Raw genomic sequence first — 21,123 nt, forward strand, 5'->3', positions numbered from 1 at the left:
AGAGAGAGAGAAAGACAGAGAGAGAGAGAGAGAGAGAGAGAGAGAGAGAGTGAGTGAGAGAGAGAGAGAGAGAAATAGATAGATGGATGGCTGATGGATAGATAGATAGCTAGATAGATAGCTAGATAGAGAGGATAAGACAAAGTCTGATGTGAAAACGTTGGACTGACCCAGAGGGACAACATTTGAGATACAGCTAAGTCAAGTAGAACCAGACAGAGACAGACAGAGACTTGGGTAAACCATAATCGAGACCAGCTGTATCCTACATACTGGGCCAACTGGGATCAATGTTGAGCTTAAACAGAGCCTGATCGTGGCCATGTTAGTCATCGTGTCTCATCATCTGCTGCAGAGGTCACTACACATACACACTTCCTGCTTTAAATCAATCCAAGTGCTGCTGCTGGGCCAGCCCGGGCTCTGTGTGGGGAGACATCCACATATCATTATGTTACATATTGCAGCCGCAGCAGAGGAGGCACAGGGATTGGATGCTGCCCTCACTGTGCCAGAAAGCCGTGGTCTCATCGACCATCTTGGTTTTCCAAAAATACGGGTTGCCAGGGAGACGCGGAGCCGCAGGCAGAGCAGGGAGGGCTGAATGACACAGTTGGTTTCCAGTTCTGTGAGCTGATTACTGCTGGCTTTTTCCAACTGCTTGCCTACTCCTACAGTAGAATCTATTTAATTGAGCCTCTAAAACTTTTCTTTCCGATGTAAATCAGTTAGAAAGCAAGTTCCAAACACACTCTAAAACTAGACTCAATTATATAAAGAAATTACATAAAGATGTTATTCAACAAACCACTTCCTGAGAGGAAATATAGGTGAGATGTTTTCTTTCATGTACTATTTTGCTATCTTTTTGATCAACTTGATTAATGTATTATTTCCTCTGTGCCTCGTATTTTGGGGATTGATACAGTGACAAATTTTGAGATGTTTATCATCAGTATCACCGGTATATTCATATTAGGGTGGTGTACACTCTAAACTGACAAATATCCGACTGGGACTGAATTGTTTTATTGTCTATTTCAATAAATAGCAAATGAGTTGGGAGTCAAAAAGCTATCAGAATGATCATATCCATGAATCTAGCTTACTTCCACATTATTATTCCGTAATTTGAAGCCTGATCACAACAATAACTTTCATTTGAACCTTTTTCCACAAAAATTAGCACAAATTTTTTAAATATGGAAAAACCCACTAAAAGGAAACAATGGACTCATTTGCTATTGTCAGTAGACAAGTGAGCTTTCTTTTTTTTCTTCTGGCATGTTTGATGTCACGAACATACTGGAAAAAAGAGTGAGCAAACAGTAAGAAATATTAGAAAGCTAGGTATCTGTTTAATATCTGTTGAGACACTCATTCAGACTCTCTTTCACACTGAGTGCGATGTTCGAGTGATGCTTGCTCGGAGATGGATGGAATCTTTGGCTTAGATTGATGTGATGAGTAATACTCTAAGGTTAGAGTTGTACACAGTTGTATTGTGTAAATAAGACAAATATAAATCTCAAAAATATAAACTAATATCAAGTACAGATTAAATATTTCACATTTTATGAAAGTTAACTATTCAGTATGGAATTTAGCAAATCATGCAATAACAGTGATGTTTGAGATAAAGGGATAAATAGGTACTGTGTTAATAATATATTGTTCCCGCTGCTCTAGTGCAAACTAAGACTACATTGAAATACTACAGATACTGTTATGGTGTACCTAAAATTCAGCTTGAGTTCACACAGTAGTGAATCATTGCCCTCTTATACTTGTAGGGCTTATATGATTCATTGGCAACATTAAGCTGACAATATGCTAATTCACTTCTATTTTATGGCTGGTTATAAAAACAACCATGCTGTGGAGGCCACTGCTGTTCTCAATGTCTTTGAGGTCAGTATCCTTCATTGTCTTCGAGGTCAGTATACTTCATTGTCTAGCAAAATATTCACTGCATTTATTTTACTTTAAGTGAATTTCATTCTTACTTCATCCAGGATTCATGACAGCCGACTGTAGCTGCAGCTGAAGCTATACAGTGTAAATGTGAGAAAGTTCATTCAGAGTTCATTCATTCTTTAAACAAAGTTTTCATAGCAGCTTGAACCTCTAATGAAAATAATCCTTTCAACACAATGCCTTTTGAGTGTTGTATTTCTCGGGACTTCTAAATTAGCAGTTACACGCAAACTGATACAAGATCAAGCGTACAGCAGTCAAGCAGCACTATGAGGTAATTAAAAAAAGAGAATGACCCCTATTCAACATGTCAGAATCAAAATCATCATTATTGTTGTATAGCCATTTGTCTGCTGTTCTTTTATATTTCGTGTGGCTTGGGCATCATACAAATATTGCAAAGTCTGGAGCATGTGAGAGAACATACAGTCGGTCAATTACATTGATAAATTGGACTAGTTCTTATTTTCAGCATTTTGCAGGAGTGAAAACAAATATATACACAAAGGTACCATGAGGTGATCATGTGAACTGACTTAAACCTGAAAGTAATTTTTACTCCACAGTTTCCTCTTCTCAGTATAGAGTACTCCCTTGTTTTGAAAGGTCGCAATAAAATGTTTGCTCTTTCCTCTTCACACAAAGTGAAGCTTGTGGTCAGCTTGAATTCTCATCAGTTGAAATGTGCTAAAGGAAAAAAGTATTCAACAAACTAAAAGTGTACTTTTAATAGATATGAAAGATTTTTCCTAAAGCTAGAATGTTTACCATTGGGAGTAAACTCAAAGTATGAGCAAATGCACAAAGAGCAAAATATTACCTCCAGTCCTGTATTACGTGTCAAATGTGGCGGCTCATCGTTGACTGGTATGACAGTCACCGCGATGGTGACAGGGAGGCTCCGGCGATCAATCTCATAAGCCGAGGCAGAGAGTGTAAAACTGTCCTCTTTGCTCTCTGTGCTGTCATGCATGTAGTAGATGTGTCCAAGTTTTATCTGGAGAAGACAAAAAACGATCCTGTTGTCACTCAAATTTGAATCAGACCTGAATGGTAGGAAACATCATAAAACAGGCAGAGTCTGGGTGGGCCTAAAAGGTAGAATACAATTTAACAGTGTGACTGTGTCTCTTCATGCCCATATCCAAAGAAAACAGCTTTTGAGAAACCACAAACCTGTCATGTGTGTGTTGACATGGGGACAGGAGATAAGAACATTCTGTTTGTGTTCTAACAGACTTTTATTTCCGTACAGTATACACCAGGGGAGGAATTTAGGGCAGTTTACACAAGGTGATGATGCTCAAAAGTAAACAAAAAGAATGATGAAATCCAATTTTTGCCTTTGATTGACATTTATACAGAATGCTGTGTAGCCTACAAAAACATTAACACAATAAGGCTCCCCCCATTGATAGTTATACTATGTATTAAAAATAAAAATCATTCTTTATACTTAAACCGACTTAAACCGTCAAGTGGCCTTGTCCCTAAAATGAGGAAATGCCAGGCCTGGTATACTGTACATTATTTCTTTTGTTGTCCTAAACAGATGATATAGGTTTTCAAAGTTTTGAGATAAAAGCTATGATCAGGTCCCTTAAAGTCTGGCAGCAGCACATAAACAGGGAGAATATCCCTTGTAGTCCGAAACCTTGAGGGAAACCAGATGCACAAAGGAATCCGTCATCCGGCGTCATGAGTTAGATGGCAAACAGGACCTGCGGACCCAGCATCCTGTGGTGTTGTTTCAGAGTCCTGAAGTATGAATAAAATAATCTGCCTACATAACCTTTTTCATTTTTAGATACTTCCTGACAAATTTCCAGAGACTAAGGATCCTTCTCTGCAAGACGACAATTGGAACTTTGTCTTGACAAAAGCCAGTCAACGGTTGTAAAGAGAGGACCCGCTTCAGAGAGCAGGAAGTGCCAAATGGATCCCATATGATGGGCATCCTTCTTGAATAACAACCGCCATCATCATTACTGTTCAGGGAAAGTAAGTGAGACAATCAGTCTGCTGGCTGGGCCAATAAACATTGGGTGGTTGTTGGACAGGTGGCCTTCAAATTTACTCAGAGAAAGACGGATGCAGATGTCAATATATATTTTGATTGATGTAAGATCTCAGATTCTATGTGCTTACTCTATTTTGAAAAATTAGAAATATAAATGTTTTACAGTCAGCTTGCTTACTTCCCAGAAAAACGTTGTGTGAAAAATAAAGCTGCCTGTGTGGACTTTAATAGGCTTCCACAGATGGAAGACCTCATTGAGACCCGATGGAGCTTAACCTGATGTATGTAGACTTGAGGTGTACTGGAGTAGTGTTGATCCCACTCAACATTACACATGTTACTAAAGGCATTCAGGAGTATAGTATATCAGTGCTGTGATTACACAGAGTAGCTTTACTTTTTTTGTGGTTGGTGTTCATGTAGACACTCTTGAACAATCTTAGTTTTTCTTGCTGCACACCCCAGATGTAACTGGACACTTTTCATGACCTCAGTGAACTACCCCAACTGATGAATATATTGCAAAATTACACAGTTAGTCCAATGTCGGCTTGAAACAGCATTGAACTTAGAGGGGGAAAAAAACACACACATCCGACTTTGATTTTGAAACAATTATGGTCTGGTTTAAATGCTGCGCCTACTGAGGCTTGGACATTTATTCTTCAATGTGGTACTCATTTGGGAGAACTGACTGTGTTTCATTTTCTGAGCATAATAGCAAATTAAAACAGAAAAAGTGTACACACAGAGCATACATAAAAAGCAGTTTAAAGAAAGGCCTTTCTCTGTGACATTTCCATCCAGGCAGATGATTATATCTATATTCATTTTTGCTCAGTACAATGTGCTATGCACTAGACCCATTATAGTTGCACATTGGGATATTTGAGAGACAGTGTGAGTGAGTCTGGTAGTAGCATAGCACAGAAAGCTTGTGTGCACTCACACATTATTATAGGAATATACCGGGCCAATTATTTGGGCTTCAGGTGGTCCAATGGCATCGTCATTTTTTCCACAATGCTTCAGCAAAGTAGAGAGGAGTAGAGGCAGACCAGGACTCAATGTTGTAGCTATAACATATGGGTCTAACCATCTCCAGGAACCTATGTGGTCTTAGAATGCATGGTTTTTTTTCACCGGTAACTACTAACGCATTTTTAATATTTTCCAAACACCAGAGACCAGATAAGTGTGCTGCAGCAGCTCCCAGATTCCCCCTCTCCTCTCTATCTGTTACAACACTACAAATCCAAAACAGCACTAAGAAGTAAACGAGGGAAGCTTTATCCTCCTGAACAGCCACAGTGATCTAGTCGTGAGAGGAAGATGTTATACTCCCTGGAGTTATTAAAACAGGATAAAATATGGATTATTGGGTTTTTTGGGATCTTAAGGGAAGGGTTTGGTTGCAGACTGACAAAAATACTGCATAAAAAACTCTCTCCAAAGAAAATCTAGGAGCTCTAAATATATGATTAATCAAATCAACTTAATCCTAAAAAATGGTTAGTTAAAGGACCCAAAATTTTGGGTATGACGGCAATACATGTACACCAAGGCATTTACTGCCAATAATCACAGTGGAACTTCAAAACCAACAAGAGAAACCAAATGGAAAAACGTTTTTTTTTGATGATTTAATATTTTCATATTTTTGCAAGTACTCCTGTAGTATTTTGTGAGGATGCTGGTAATTTAGAGTTGCAAAATATGCAAATTGAATGCAGTTATAAAGATTGGTATATGCATACCTAGAAGATATCATAACTTGAAATTACGCATAAAGAGGAGAAGAGCTGAATTATTGACAAAGGCAAATGCCCAATGACCTACTTAATTACCCAGTAGCTAATCAAGCCAGTAAAACAAGTAGCATAGCATGTCATATCTTAAAGACACTTTACATGATTGTTGATTAAGAAGTCTTTGAGACTTAGTGAGGGATCATACAAAGGTGGTAAAACACAAGAAAAGGGAAAAAAAGCAGTATTATTTTTAGTAAGGAAGAAGGGAGATGTGACTGTTTTGGAGATCTGTGTTGATCTTTTTTGTTGGCATATGTGACGTAATTGGTCATTTATATATTTCTTTTATTATATCCTTACGTACCTCTTCCCATGTAAAGTAAGTAAGTTCGTCTCCATCCAGGTAACGGATGTCCCCGTGCTGTGGTGGCTCTTCCACAACAAAGTCTATGTTCTCTAAGCTGTAGAAGGGATGCGCGATGTTAAGAATCTCGGTGTTAATTGGTCTGCTGAGGCCTTCCTTCACTGTAAAGTTGAAAGTCTGGATGGGGATGCGTTGGGGCACGATGTTCACAGAGATTTGCAGGTCCTCTACTGTCGTGAAACCATTACTGACATCAACTGTAAAGTCGTCATTGCCCTGAAAGAGATGGATGTTCAAATAAATTATTGATATACTAAAAAGAGACCTTGAACCTTAGACTCATCCGAGACTGAGGTTTGTCTTTTGTCTGATTTTACTCAAAGAGTGAATATGAAAGCGCACAAGCTGCCACATCTGATTCACGTCAACGGAATACAATAAATGACAACATACCTGGATGGATGCAGACACATAGAGAATGTGTCCCTGATCAATATCCTCTTGAGTGAAGGAGTGAATGTAGTTGAGGACAGGTGAGGCTGTGCTGTCTGAGCTGTTTGTCAGCTTGACCACATGGCCGAGACGAGGAGGGTTTTTAATGGTGAACACCATTTCTGTAGGAAGAATATCAGCTTGATCGACCTAAAAGACAAAGGTACACACTCTTCATTTATTATTTATTTTTTTTATCTCTTTTTTGTACAAGGATCATCTAAATGTTTTGTGGGTAGTAACATTACTCAGCCTTCTGGCTGATTAAATACATACTAAAAGGGACTTTTAGATAATGACAGGCACTGTGTTCCCCCAATCTAATGCACAATGGAAATAGAGAAACTACTCACAGCTGACAAAAATAGCAGACGGCTTTGCAACTGCCTCAGTCACAGTTGGTAAAACAAATCAAATACGCTTATGGAACAGTTTTCATTTAAAATTGGCAGTAGTGTTTTAAAGGTAGTATTTTAAACATCTGGAGTTGGATTCCCTTTCTCATTTCCTTGTAGTACAGGAACAGTGTTGATGTGTGAATTTCAGCACACTACATTTATGTGTTGTGTATTAAGCACCACAATAGAGCACTGTCAACTTAATTACAGTTTATACCTAAAGGTACATGCATAGAAGTATTTAATCGGATAACTGGGACTGTATGGCAAACAGAAACTTAAAAAAAACATTCCATGCCATTTGGTAATGTTTAAAGTCATGCTGCAGATTTACACACAGGCAGATTTATGGTAACCCTACTGAGAAGCTTTAATAAACTCATTGGAGCCTGAAGCCATGGGGTGTTTAGCAGTCAATCTTGCATTTCACAATATTTCTGAAGATCTTTCCATTTCTTAGTAAGAACACACATTGAAAAAAGCTCAAGTCAATATTTTACCTTTTGTAAAAGCCATTCTGTCAAGGATATATTTAATACATATTTCTCTAGTCAATAAAGAAATATGAGTCTCTAGACAGGTTTAAAATGTGTACACTATGGTGAAATTTTATGGTGAAATGGTGAAAGTTTAAATAAAAGAACATTTTACTTCAGATATGTCAAAAGTCGAGATAGTTACAGTGTATTCAGAGAATGTGTTAAGAATGGACTAAAAATGTAAACCTCATTAATTGCCTTTAAGTTGAAGTGCAGGCAGGCTCCTCTTATAAATTACAGTAGGCTTCAGGACGCTCCTCTGGGGATACTTAGTGCTCTGTTTTCCACACTTACTAGACTGTAATTTAGTACATAAACTAGATTAAAAGCAGCAACTGCACATGCGTCATATTTAGCCCTGCTTTCATGTGGCTATAACGTAGATTAGAGAGAGGGTATACAAAAAACAGTATGCTTCAATTAGTCATGTGAACAATCTATTGCACAAAGAGAAAATAAACTTGAAAAAGACAAAGACAATGTTCTTTCACACAGTTACTTGATAAATAAAAACAAGTGTGGGTTTTAAAGAGTAGGTGTAGCAAATCAAATTAATGGTAGATTTGTGAACTGAAAAATATTCCAGTTGGTAAAAACAAATAAATTTCATATTGTAAGGACTCAGTAAACATTACCTTGAGATTGTCCTGGGTGATTACGGTGTGCTCTCCCTCATAGGAAATGATGACCTCATTGGTTATCACCTCAGGCTCAGAGAAGTAACCTTGCTTGAATATTTTAATTCTAAATGTGCTTTCTTCAGAATGTCCTCTTGCTTGGACAGAGAAGCTGAAGGAGTCCTTGGACCTCATACTCTCATAATTATGCTCATATGAGACAACACCTTTTTTCAGATCCTCCTGAGTGAACTCTGAAGCCTCAATCCCACTCACAATAATCCTGCCGTCGCTGGGTGGCGATATGACCTGGAACTTGATCTCACTGTCATCTCTGATGTCCATGTTGGAGTCAGCGCTCAATAGAGTGGTGTTTAGGGTCTTGGTGCTTCCATGGTCGATGACAATGATTGTGTTGTTTACTATACGCAGGTAGGGCTCGCCTGCCTGGATATCAAGCAGCGCGGTGCTCTTGTGGAAGCCATCCGACACCTGCAGTGAGAAGCGTTCCCGGTCTGCTCCGTGGTGAATGAAGAGGATTTTCTTATCTCGTAGATCGGCTTGTGTGAAACGGAAAAGCGGCTGAGAGGGATTAGATGTTGAGACAATGTTGCCTGAGAGGATTCCCTCACGAGCGTAGACAATTTGGGTGTCATTGAAACCTGAGTCGTCATCCTTAAACTGGATGACATCTGTTGTTAGCAGACGCTGACCGTGGCGGACTATATTGAAGACTTTGTCAACAACCCTCACAGGAGCATGCTCATTCTTGGTTTGGATAGAAATTCTGAAAACACCAGTCATTGTTTCTTCATTGTCTGAACTTTCTGCTGCTTGATCAAAAGCTGAAAAAAGAAACTCATCAGTGCTTGTCTTGGAGCCATCGTGCTTGTAAATAAGCCTTCCAAACTGGAGGTCTTCATTACTAAATACTCTTATTGCCCCCTCAAATCTAGGCTGCCCGGGTGGGGAGGCCCTTATCAGTCGCCCATATTTTGGCCCCTGTGTGACCCTGTACACAAAATCTGTGGAACCTGGAGAATGCACCCAAAGATTGTCTTTGTTCAGAGTATGCTCACCACCCTGCAAGACAACCAGCCTCTCATTGGTCAACGAAGGAGCAGCTGCATTAGCGAGGATGGTTATTGGAAAGGTGTATAGAGGGGAATACCGATCATCAGCAAACACTCTGAACTGAAACTGATCTACACTATCCCCAGCTCGCACCCTGTAGCTAACAGCACTGTTCAAAATGTCCTTTTCAGTGAAGATGTCACCCTCAGCCAACTGCCTGTTTGACAACTGGAGACTACCGAGTGTTGGAGGCTTGACAATGATGTACTTTACAGTTTGTGGGTCTGGGTTTTTCCCTTTAACTTGGGCTTGAAGCATTGTGGGTCTGATTGTTTGCTCTTCACCGGCCTTAATCTCCAGTGGAACCAGGATAGAAACTTTCACTTGTGAAGGGATGATCTTGACCAAGAAGGTGTTGTTCCAGAGAGAGAACTGTCCCAGGTGGACATCAAACTGAATGCGCTCCTTTACAGTATCTTCCTGGTCACTTGAGTCTGTGCTTACGTATCTAATACGGTCTTGATCCAGATCAGATTGATGGAAAGTTGTAACCTGCTTGTACATTCTTTCACTTGTCATTATCTGGAGTTCTCCAAACATCAAAGGTTGTGTGACGTTATACATAATTACTCCATTACGAGGATGAGCAATGACAGCCAGATTTTGAACACCTATGGATGCGTTGCTTCCTTGAGACAACATAAGGCCGGTGTTAGTGACAACAGTCATATGTGGCTGGGTCACAGATAACTTAAAAGTAGTTGAATGGCTGACTGACTGTCCATCAGACACCTCCAAGGTAATTTCAGCAGCACGACCCCCTCTGTGTATGAAATATATATTTCCATCTTTCAATTCCCTGCAAGTGAACTCTGAGATGCTTCTTCCTGGCTGCTGACCGTTTTCTAAGTAACCAACTTCTATGGAAGGCTCTGAGGTTACAGTTACTACTAATTCATCACAGCGTGTGTCAGAATCCATGATTTTGATTAGGCTAGGTCTCAAACGAGTTCTGCCGTTTTCTGTAATAGTGATTTCTCCTCCACTAAGTTGTGGTATATCATTGACGGGCAGAACTTCAACTGGGAGAATATACTCCTGAGGAGTTTTTAAACATTCTGGAAGGTAGCTGTTACTTTGAGCAACCACTTGCAACTGAATTTGATCTGCATGCCTTTCATTTCCATCATGCATATACTTAATTTTCTTATTGACAACATCGAGAAGAGTGAACTTTTGTGTGCGTTTTGTGTTAGTGTTCATGTCAATCAAGCCATACCAAGGATCATTCTGGAGAGTAAAGATTATCTGAGACTGACGCATTCCTGCAGCACTGAGGTCAAATGTAGGGCTTAGGTTGTTGATATCAAGAGAAGCTTCCCCACCTTCGAACACAAGCAACGGGGTAACATCAAGAAGTTTCGTCACATTTTTGAATATCTCTGGCATGTCGTCTGTAGGGTAGCAATGCTGATTATTGTTGTCAGTCACGTATCGGATGATAACAGGTGGAGAAGTTGTAATTGCTTCTAGTCCATCCTCCGTTGAGTAGTCATAATCCTCTCCTTCACATTTATCATGTACATCTTTGGTCACCAAAGCATCCTGAAGGCTTCTATACTTTTGATTTACTTTAATTTCGCTCAAACAACCTATGAAGGATTCGGCTGTCATGTCCTCCTCTACGTGACTTAAGGACCCGCTCTCACGAAAGACATCCTTCATTTTCCCCTGGATACCTCCTAAATACAAGTTTCCCACCAAGTCCAATTTTTGTGACGAGTCAAGAGGGAGGGAGGAAGACTGGCTATCTACATTAATGACAAAAGAATCTGAACTGATGTGAACCTTAACTCTATGCCACTGGTCATCATCCAGCTGCACTTGGGCATTCTCCAGTACCATCAACCCACTGCCAATATCCAGCATACCTTTGAGAAAGCCTTTCACAACACCAATAGCAATAAAGTCTGAATCTATTCCAGGGTGGAAAACAAGTAACGCATCCTCAATGGTGGTTTTCATTAGGACTTCTAAGACCCTTGGAGCACCACTTGCCACGCTCCAGGTGGGGAAGGACATAAAGGAATCAGGAGTGCTGAAGCTAGTTGCTTCCCCATCACCAGCCTCAAACTCACTGCTGCAGGATTCCTTTGTGTCTTGGCAATGTTTAAACGCTGTGTTGAGAATATCAAACTGGTGGGACTCAAATTTGACCTGAGTCATGCAGCCACGGAAAGGGGGAATGGCATTGCTGAGGTAGGCAGCGTCCAGGTCTCCTGTTCCTCCAAGCCAAATGCCCTTGTCAATATTGAGCTGTTCGCCATCGTCATCCACAGGAACATATGTCGAGAAGAGCTCATCAATTGTCATTGTGAGTTTGCCATCTTGCAGTGTGAGTGAGATTTTGTGTTCCAGAAGGTTGTTCAGCTGTACTCCTTGGGATGAGGACAGTGTCACCTCGCCAGCACCCATGTTCATCCGAGCCTAAGGGAAAACATAGAAGTTCTATGTATTTTATTTGTATAGTATTATTGTGTCATATGGTGGTGATCATTATAGTGTATTCCATTGGTAGAGTCATTATAAAACAAATGGGCAGCACATGGATGGGATTCAGGACTAATGTTTAAAGAGAATGCTTTTCATAAAATGAACAAAGACGGGTTTCAACAATTTAGTTTAAGCCTGTCAATATTTATGAAGAAACTCTCTCTTGAATAACATTACCCAAATATCATTACCAATGCTCACTTCTGGATCCCCTCATTTACCATTTATGTGCGCTACGTTGTTGACACAAAAAACACTTGAGTTTAGGCTTAATGTTATTGTAATATTACCATTTATTATCCAGGCAGTGCATCTACAACCCCAGAAAATTCCTCAGGTATACTCAAAGTGTTAACTAAGTTTTTAGTTGTAAGCAGTTTCACTGGTAACATCCGTGATCTGCGGTTTGTTTCAGTAAAGTTAAACGACGTGATTCCTACATATGCATGACCGACAAGGCTGTGTCATTTTTTATGTAACTTTCTTTGAAAGTTATGCAGGTTTTGGAAGTTGTTTTAGCCAAAAGTACAGCCATGGTTGTCTTGCATCCTCTACTGAGCAAATTTAGTGATAATATTCATCTATTGTAAAGACTGACAAAATTGATAACCTTGGCTACACAATGGGCAACTAAATGGTGCAATACTTCAGCCTCCTTTACAGTTTGTTAACCATTTACCTGTATTTTCCCATTTAAGAGCTCAAGGAACAGGTAGTCCTCTATTCCTGCGGCCAAAAACAGCAGCCCACTTCGCCGACTTGTCTTGATCTGTAGTGACAGGTGGAAGGAGGTGACATCTTGAAAGACTTGTAAACTGCAGTAACTGTCCCCAAAGTAGGATTCTGTGAAGGGTGAAAATAAGACATTTAAAGATGAGAAAGAGGCACAATGTCAACTTGTCAGCATTTTTCGTCTCACATTGCAGTGCAACTTGCTCAGGACTGATTTCTATTATCAGGTGTTCTCCAGCTGTTCCTAGCTGAAGAGGAGCTCCTCTTGCCTCAAAGGGATTTTCTTGCTGAGACTTTAGTCATTACCCCTGCAGAGGTTTTCTGGGCATGTAGAATCTTGGGGTGCAGGATTTCCCAGGCTTGAGCTGTTTCGTTTCCAGTGATATGCAAATTCAGCCACCTGCCTCGGACTGTGCTCTGCGAGTGCCTCGACAAAATGTAAACCACTGGGGCAGTCACTTATTTCCCAGTGCACATGCACTGAAATTAAACTGGACCACCTCCAAAAACCCTGTTTCCTCCGCATGGGTTTTCCATGGCCTTAGCCTTGGGACTTTCCATTAGGCGCACATTCGCCCTCACAAGGGACAAGACACAGAAACTCATTGGGACACAGCAAAAAAAAAGCAGTCTTCTCATTACACAATGCTAATACTTTGGAATATTTGGAATGGTGAAGCAGAGAGAGAGATTGCTGTGTCAAACTTAGAACATTCCTATAAGATCTTGAGGGACAAAATATTCCCTCCTAAACAACAGTAACATCCAGTAGTCTAGCTGGGCAGTGGGTTTAATGCCACGAGGAAATCATCTCACAGAATAATTTCTCAGACACAACTAAGTCAGGGAATAAGACATTCCAATTGATGGCTATAAATGGAAGAAGTATTTTCTCAAGACTTTGTATGGAGGTGGCCGTCTGTGTGTGTGTGTGCCTTTAAAAGGCCGCTTGTGTCTGTGTTGCATCCACTTTAATGCCAAGCTGCCAACTTCAAAACACTGAGGGCTACATTTGTCCTTTGGTTTCTCATCCTGTAAATGAACCCCTCCACCGTAGATCTGCAACAAACACTGGAAAATGGGAACAAAGACAATCATTTTGATTTCAGCGAGGACAAAAGCAAAGCTTTTATCATGGTGCCCATGCTTTTGTGATTTCACCACGAGGCGTTTTCTTTTAGTTCCAAGGCTGCTCTGTCATGAACAAAGTCAGTGATGAAGGGTCTTAGCACAGGGCCAAATACACAGAGCCATTCGACTATACACTGCAGCACAGCACCCGTCTCCTGCAGCCAAAGAAGGCTCTGAAAAATAAATGTCACAGAAAATAGTTTTTTAGATGATCACATACTGCATTGTGTGAATTCTAACTAATGAACTAAAAGAAACTAGCCTGGTCCTTCCAGACTCTCATACATTTCATTTGTTCAGAGAGTCTGGCCACTCTCCACTGACAAGTGTTGACTTCCTTGAAGGCGGGTACTCTGTTGAAGTTTAAAACTATTAGATCTGCCCAGAGCCCACTGTATCTGCCATAACCAATCGTTTGGTCGGGACGTATGTCACGCGCATGTGCAACAATAAGAGAGACCGACAAGGCTTATATTTAGCATTAGCCATCTCCTTCACCACTAATGGAACAAGCTGAAAAATAAATTTTTTCCGAACCCCGTGGTGAGGAGGGCCACAACATCATGGCCACCAACAAAACTCAGAATAGGTTGTTCTTGCTCGGGCTTTAACTTCTGGATATTTGTCAGAGTGGCAACAACGAACAGAATCGCTTTATTTGCATCTTTTTCCGCCGTCATTACGGAACTGCAACTTTTGCGCATGGCCTCTAAATCATCGTTCACAGCCACCCCCCCAAAAATTTGGCTGGAGAAAACCCAACACTATACCGCGAACCAAGACAGAGTACTGAAGGGAAATGAAAATTGAATGTAAGTAGATAGGAAGGCAGAGCCAGTCTAGAAAGAAACTAGAGAAAAACATCAAAACTAAAGCAATGATATCCTTTCAGGCAATTCAAAACAAGAAACATGCTGAACATGCAAATTACCAGTTATATTACTGAATCACATTAAATTATCAAAGTTACACATAATCCAGTTTAAAAACACCCTTTTTGTCATTGAGGCTATTGTTGTTATTGACTGTGCCAGAGACTATCATGGTACAGTTCAGAGAGTTTCTGGTAAGGCTAGGGTATTCCAAATGAAACACTAGTGCTAATTGCACAGAAGCATTCAGACAGAAACTGAAAAATGGGGGAACAGGATCTTTTCTTACAGGCAATTACATTTACAAAAAAAATCGCAATGAGCTCCATGGTTCTTAAACCCGAGCTTTTGCTGGATTGTTCACTTAGCATGGGGATAAAAAGCTGAAGGAGTAAGCGATGCCAGGACAATTCTGCCTGGGGATTTTCTGGTTCAAATTCAGCTTGCTGCTGTTGCCTTCAGGAAAAGGAGCACATTTTCTAATAATACACACAATAGGTTTACTCTCTGCAGTGTACCTGGACCTGGAATTCATTAGTTCCCCAGCTAAGCTCTTTAAAGCTCTGTACAGAATTGGCTTCATGGAGGAAAAGGACATTTTAAAGCATCTATCTGTCTAAATGTCCTGCTCTGTGACACTTCTTTTGTCTCTGCAATCTTGCTTAAACCTTTGCTGTCTAACATGTATGCAAAAGATTACTCACACCTGTAGGATGAAGACAAAAATCTGAAGTGCTTTTGAGAAGGAGCATCACAAGACTCATAACACAACACTCAGCTACATTGTCCATCTTCCATATATTGTCCAACCTTCTATACCCAGGCCCAAGGGACTTGGGCTAGATAGGAAGTAGCTGAGGTGACAAGGCATCATTATCTGTAGGGGATGATATCATCCCTCCTCCTTCAGAGTGTGAGCTGGAGCTTCCATGCTACTGACACACTTGGTGTCAGTCTGTGTGTGGAGGTCTAACCACCAAAGAAGACAGCCTCTGATCTATTTAGCTACCACTCCCCACCTCACACTACTTTATTGTGTGTCAAGCAGAATCCTGGTCTAAGGCCAATGCAGATGGCTATAATTTGATGACTGACTGCACTTGTATTTATAATGCTCTGAGGAAGTCTTCCTCTCTTTCACCAGGGACTGAATGAATAACCCTGTTGTCTTTCTTTCCCTTTCCTCCTCCTCCTACGCTTCTCTATCTTCTTTTCGTCCCAATCTAAAGACACATGTCCGGAAAAGCTATGGGGAAGAGAGGCACGCTGACTGCAAGTGCAGGAAGATTGGAAACATTCAGACGTCTTTGTGTCCTGTGACCTGACTGTGCCGATGAGTAAGAGTCATTTTAAATGAGTGTGAAGATGCATAGACAAGATTTGGAATTTTGGGATGCTTTCGTGTTGCTTGTATTGTCATCAAAGAAAATACTACAATTCATAAGCACAACATCATGACTAAAGATTTTATTTATCATAATGAGTATGCACATTTCTTTCAAATAATGTGATTCACACGTTCAAAATATTATGCAGAAGTTGTGAAGTTGTGTGTTCCTCTACTCCAATTTTGCCATGGTAACACTGCCTGGAATCCAAACAAACCACCTACTTGCGTAAGCCATGGTTAAACCACAGTTAGGTTTACTAGAAATAGTGGCTATGTTGGTCATTTGTTTCCTTTTCTGGTCTGTGTCTGTTACAACAGTACATACAGGCTCTTGGATATAATTATGCAAAGGATAGGGTGTTGTTAACCATAAGTAGACTTGGAGAGCTTTTAAGGGTGTAATGGCGTTTACCTCCATATGGCAACACAGCCATTACCACGATGAGCAATTACATCACTCAGAAGGGTCAATGGCACTTGTGCTTGCAATAAAACATTAGTTTTTCAGTTATGTTTGCAGATAGCAACCCAGTGGACAATTAGAACATAAATTATGAATGGTTGTGTATCAGACATCTACTGGGTGCTGGGTCAATTACGAAACGTAAACAACAATTGCGATAATTGATTTATTGTCATATATCAAGCAAAAGTACAAACAATTTGCTAGTTTCCCCTTCTCAAACTTCTCTGAATCCCCAAATTTAGCCAAAGTACTTTTGCAGCCTAAACCTAACAGACACCTGGGTTTTTTTCTCTCACCATCCCAACCACCACCCTCTGACTTCCATGTTTGAAAAAAAACTGAAAAAATGCTGCCACTGTACATCCTCCTTGTTGCAATTATGTAAGTAGCAAAACAAATGAATGGTATTTCTATTTAGGTAACAGAGTTGTCAGAGCATTCTGTGGACAGTCAACCCCTTCTCATTCCCAACTCACCAAATACTGACGCTTCGTCAGTGGCTCTCAGCTTCAGATACCAATGCAAAAATCCCCCTTAAACGTCTGTATGTGATACACCGGGCAGAGCAGCTGCTCCTCTGCGGCACAGTAAGATGACGTTGTATTAAGAGCGACAGGGCTCGCATCACTGAAATGTAAAGTTTGTGATTCCACCCACGCCCTTTTCTAAGCCTAACTGTGTCATTCTTTTCCCACTTGGTACATTTTTTTAACCCCACCCATGATCTGTTTCACCCTGCACATCGAAATTGACGCCAAATCGGTCCCAACCCACAAGGTCAAAAAGTGACACCAAGAGTCCAGACAAAGCACATTGAAAAATGACGCCAAAGTGGCTACCATAGGTTAGTGTGTCGAAACGGTTATTGACAATTCTTTGACAATTGGAAAACGATTAAGTGATGAATGCTTGCCACTTAAATTTTGGGTTGGTAATCAACTGTGTGTCAATTCAGATGAATGCAAATTACAATGTACCTACTTTGGACACTGAATAACCAAAAAGCCAACAAAACAATATATACACATAAATATTCCCACAATGATCACAGCACACTGGCTGCATTGAAAAGGAGGTGATCATGTTGGTGAAACATGTTTACAGACCTGACTCTGAATAGCAGTCTGTATAAAAAATACTGTTAACTCCAGCACTGTTAAACAGCAGAGAGCAGAGCCACAACTCTGCATACCTTGACAGCGCTGCTTTATAAGGACCCCCTCTTCCCCGCTGACTTTTCAGAAGTCCCCAGGGACACACTTTTACAAGCTTTACAGAGCCATTTCTCAAGCCGAACTATGTCAGTGTGAAAGTTAACACAACATTATGTTGGTCCTCTTTCAAATCTCCGCCTACGTCTGCATCCCTCTGAGACACTCCAGCACTAGCTAGAGTGAAGAGGTACAATACATAAAAAAAAACAGGCTTGTGGAGCCTCAGCGGGTGGCCTCCTCTAGGGCAATAATTAACTTTTCAGGCTCCTTCTATGCAAAAATCACACTTACACAACAGACAAGGGGTGGCAGCTGCAAAGAAAAATTATGACCTTTCCTTGTGAAAGGAGAATGGCAGTGTAATGTAATTTCAGTTTAGGAAAATGGACCTGTGACAAAAAGGGAGGGAAAGCATGGAAAGGATGTGAAAGACTCAGTGTTGTCTGGGTTTGTGCTGTAAATGTGAGAGGGGCTCTGAAAGGCAAGGTTTCTACACAAAATGAATAGGAAAAGCCCACTTTCTTCAGAGGGACACGTAAAGAAAGGGCCTTGATCCTCTACAGCAAACCTTCATCACAGGATTGCAATGAGATTGAGAAAAGGAAATCAAGGAGGTGGGAGGTTATGGAGGAGTAGCTGAAGACCACACGGCATCCAATCATATCATTGGAAATCACTGTGGAATACTTCAGAAACTTGCCATAAACTCCTCTCTGCGGTCTGTACACTCACCTGCACGGCTGCCAGAGAAAACATTTCAAATGTTGGCTGCATTTCAGTTTCATGCTAACTTTGCTACACTGTATTTCAAGGCAACAGGGAACAAAGAAATATTGTGCTACTTCAAAACTTCACAATGGGACATACTCAAATTTCCAGGTCGGGCTTCAGCTATAAAGTAAACATCTTTCCTCAAACCCAATATTCCAGCCGAATAAGGCGTGACGAATTCCCCTCAACTAACAGACTTGTTGGTCATAATGGATTTGGACTGATGATCTCACTCACCTAACAACATAGTAAGACAAACAGAGCAGTGAACAGAAGCATTGTATTGACTCAGGGCTCTGCTGTAGTTTATGACTGGCTAATACAAACCTGCCTCTGTCAGCCCAGCCGAGCTACGGAAGCCATCAACCGCCAAGGTCCCAGTAGGTGGGTCCTGTTAAAATTATCCCCCCGTGACATCAGAGGACTGACCCTCCCTTCATAATGTTTCAAAATATATCCCTCCTGAAACCAACTGACCCCCTCCACACCCATTTACACCAATACGTTTCTTTTGCCAAATACTTATGCACTTCAAGTACCATTCTAACAAGTGATTGTTTATACATCAAATGTGACGTTCTCTGTTTTCCCTCAGCTAGAACAAGGCTGTTTACAGACTGAACTGAAGGACATTTAACACTCTGGTAAGGAAATCCAGAGTGAAATCTCACCATGTGGAAAGTGTTTCAAGGGAGAGAACAGGAAGCTAGAAAGTAGTACCAAATAGTGATGGAAATCACATACAGACTATTAGACTTTTACAATGATACGTTTGTCCTCTTGCAGAACACAAAGTGCCCTGTACTACTTAAAGGTCAATAAAGGATTTTCATTATCCTACTGTACTTTATTCTTAAATTGAGAACACTGCATTTAACGCATGACAGGCTAGACTGTTCTGGCTTTGTTCCACAGCACTGACCGTCCAAGGTAATTGCAGAAGGAAATTAGACAGCAGTTAAGTACAGCCACTTACATTTTAATATTTACAATGTCAACACAAAATGGGAGTGCAAAGAGGGTCTGTGTCCTGTTGCTACAGCTACTGATTAGTATGGATAATTAAACTAAATTACTTTAATATTGGTTATTTTAGGCCACCAGTTTGAAGCCCTCATTTTCCTATTTGATGCAACTCGGTTAAGGCCTTTTTAAAATTGTCTAAATTGCATCCGATTTCTACATATATGTACAGTGTCATGTCTTGCATATAAATTGGCGGATGAACATTACATAACTGTTGCTTGCTCAATCACTCATAGCAACACTCATTTATTTCTCCATGACATCAGCAGCTAAATACACTACTTCCTTATATGCTATCACTGCCTCATAGCTCCAAGGCTACATTGGCAAAGCAATCAATGGTGGGAACATAATGAATGTGAGTATCAATGTGGATTACACTGCATGCATGGATGTAACATTTATAACATTTGACCCTGTTTACACCTGGTTATAAAATGTGTCTTGGGAGATTGGATCACAAGTGGACAGCTTTGATTACAAGTGTAAATGACCACCAAGATGCATTGTGATCTGATGACTCGTACCAATTGCTGAGACGGTCACCACCACACATCTTTTTTGTAGTGTAAACACAATTTTACACAGATTTTCAGTAGAGTTACATTCTCTTACTATTCATTGGAGAAAGAGCTTCCAGGCAGAGTAAGCTAAGCGAATAGCCTTCAGGCCTCAACTCCATACATACAGTGCAGACGCGTCAGAATGCTAACTGATCTTCTTACCTATCTTTTGGTAAGAAAGCCAATAAGTGTATTTAGCTAAATGTTTCTGTTAAAAGCACTGAAGAGAACACAAATATATACTATTTTAGATTTTCAAGTATTCCTTTAGTCCTGAATTTGGGATTTTCCATCTTTGACGTGAACATGTAACACATTCTCAATGTAGCCTCTGTTCGTGTGTTATGACTCAAACGACCCTTAACAATTCCTTGTAAATCACTTTTTGTCAGCATACTGCACTCTTGAGGTATTTTTGTGGGTTTTAATCTTTCTATCGTACATACCACCAGTACCCTGTTGCACACTATTGAGAGCGTCTGAGGCATCATTTTAATTGTCACAATTTCAAGTATGAAGGAGCAGAGAACACTTAAAAGCACTATGGTTTGGTCTCGTCTTTTTCCACCTTAACACTTCTTTGTGATTATTGAAAAGGTATGTCTACATGTTTGCTCTCATCCTGATTATTTCTAGGTCTAGCTTATTCACCGTTGACAGTCATTTTTAAATGTATCAATAGATCCATTCAGCTTTTGCTCAGAGTGCCCTTATGACTGCAGTTATGAGAATGAGTGCAAGCATCAGTCACTATACCACTAATTATCAGCATGACATTGGCTTTTCAGTGGGCTGGAAAACACTTTGCTGAGTAGCAGCTCACTGCCATAAATCATCACGCTTGACCGTCAGCACTGGAGAAGAGATTTAAGACCTGGACCCGAAGAAACCCCTTTGCTCAGCTGGGGTCCAATGCAGGGGAACTCTTGATAGAGATGTGGTTTAAGTTGGGTTTTGCTGCCGCAGAGGCTTCAAATATTTCCCAGCCAGATCTTATAAATTAATTGAACCTCTCTTTTCTTTTTACCTGTTTTCCACTATTTTTGTATTTATCTCTCATTAGGGTGTCATTTACCAAAAATGCTAGAAGAGTTGTAGATTGTCTTGTAGATTTTGATACCTGTGTTAATAGGTTTTGGAACAGATAGGCCTACTACAAATAGGGACGCACAG

The 21,123-nt window shown here is 40.4% G+C and overlaps 1 protein-coding gene across 1 annotated transcript in view; it reads right to left on the minus strand.

The window, feature by feature from the left end:
* Positions 1–21,123, minus strand: part of cspg4 (chondroitin sulfate proteoglycan 4) — a 68,369-nt gene that overhangs the window by 17,704 nt on the left and 29,542 nt on the right. The window contains exons 2-6 of the mRNA XM_034879159.1: positions 12,465–12,628; positions 8,177–11,719; positions 6,566–6,754; positions 6,113–6,388; positions 2,798–2,974 (exon numbers count right to left, since the gene is read on the minus strand). Coding sequence (XP_034735050.1) covers positions 2,798–2,974; positions 6,113–6,388; positions 6,566–6,754; positions 8,177–11,719; positions 12,465–12,628 — 4,349 coding nt within the window. The remainder of the gene's footprint in view (positions 1–2,797; positions 2,975–6,112; positions 6,389–6,565; positions 6,755–8,176; positions 11,720–12,464; positions 12,629–21,123) is intronic.

The sequence above is a fragment of the Etheostoma cragini genome, chromosome 8, assembly GCF_013103735.1.
Source record: "Etheostoma cragini isolate CJK2018 chromosome 8, CSU_Ecrag_1.0, whole genome shotgun sequence".
Classification (NCBI taxonomy): Eukaryota; Metazoa; Chordata; class Actinopteri; order Perciformes; family Percidae; genus Etheostoma; species Etheostoma cragini.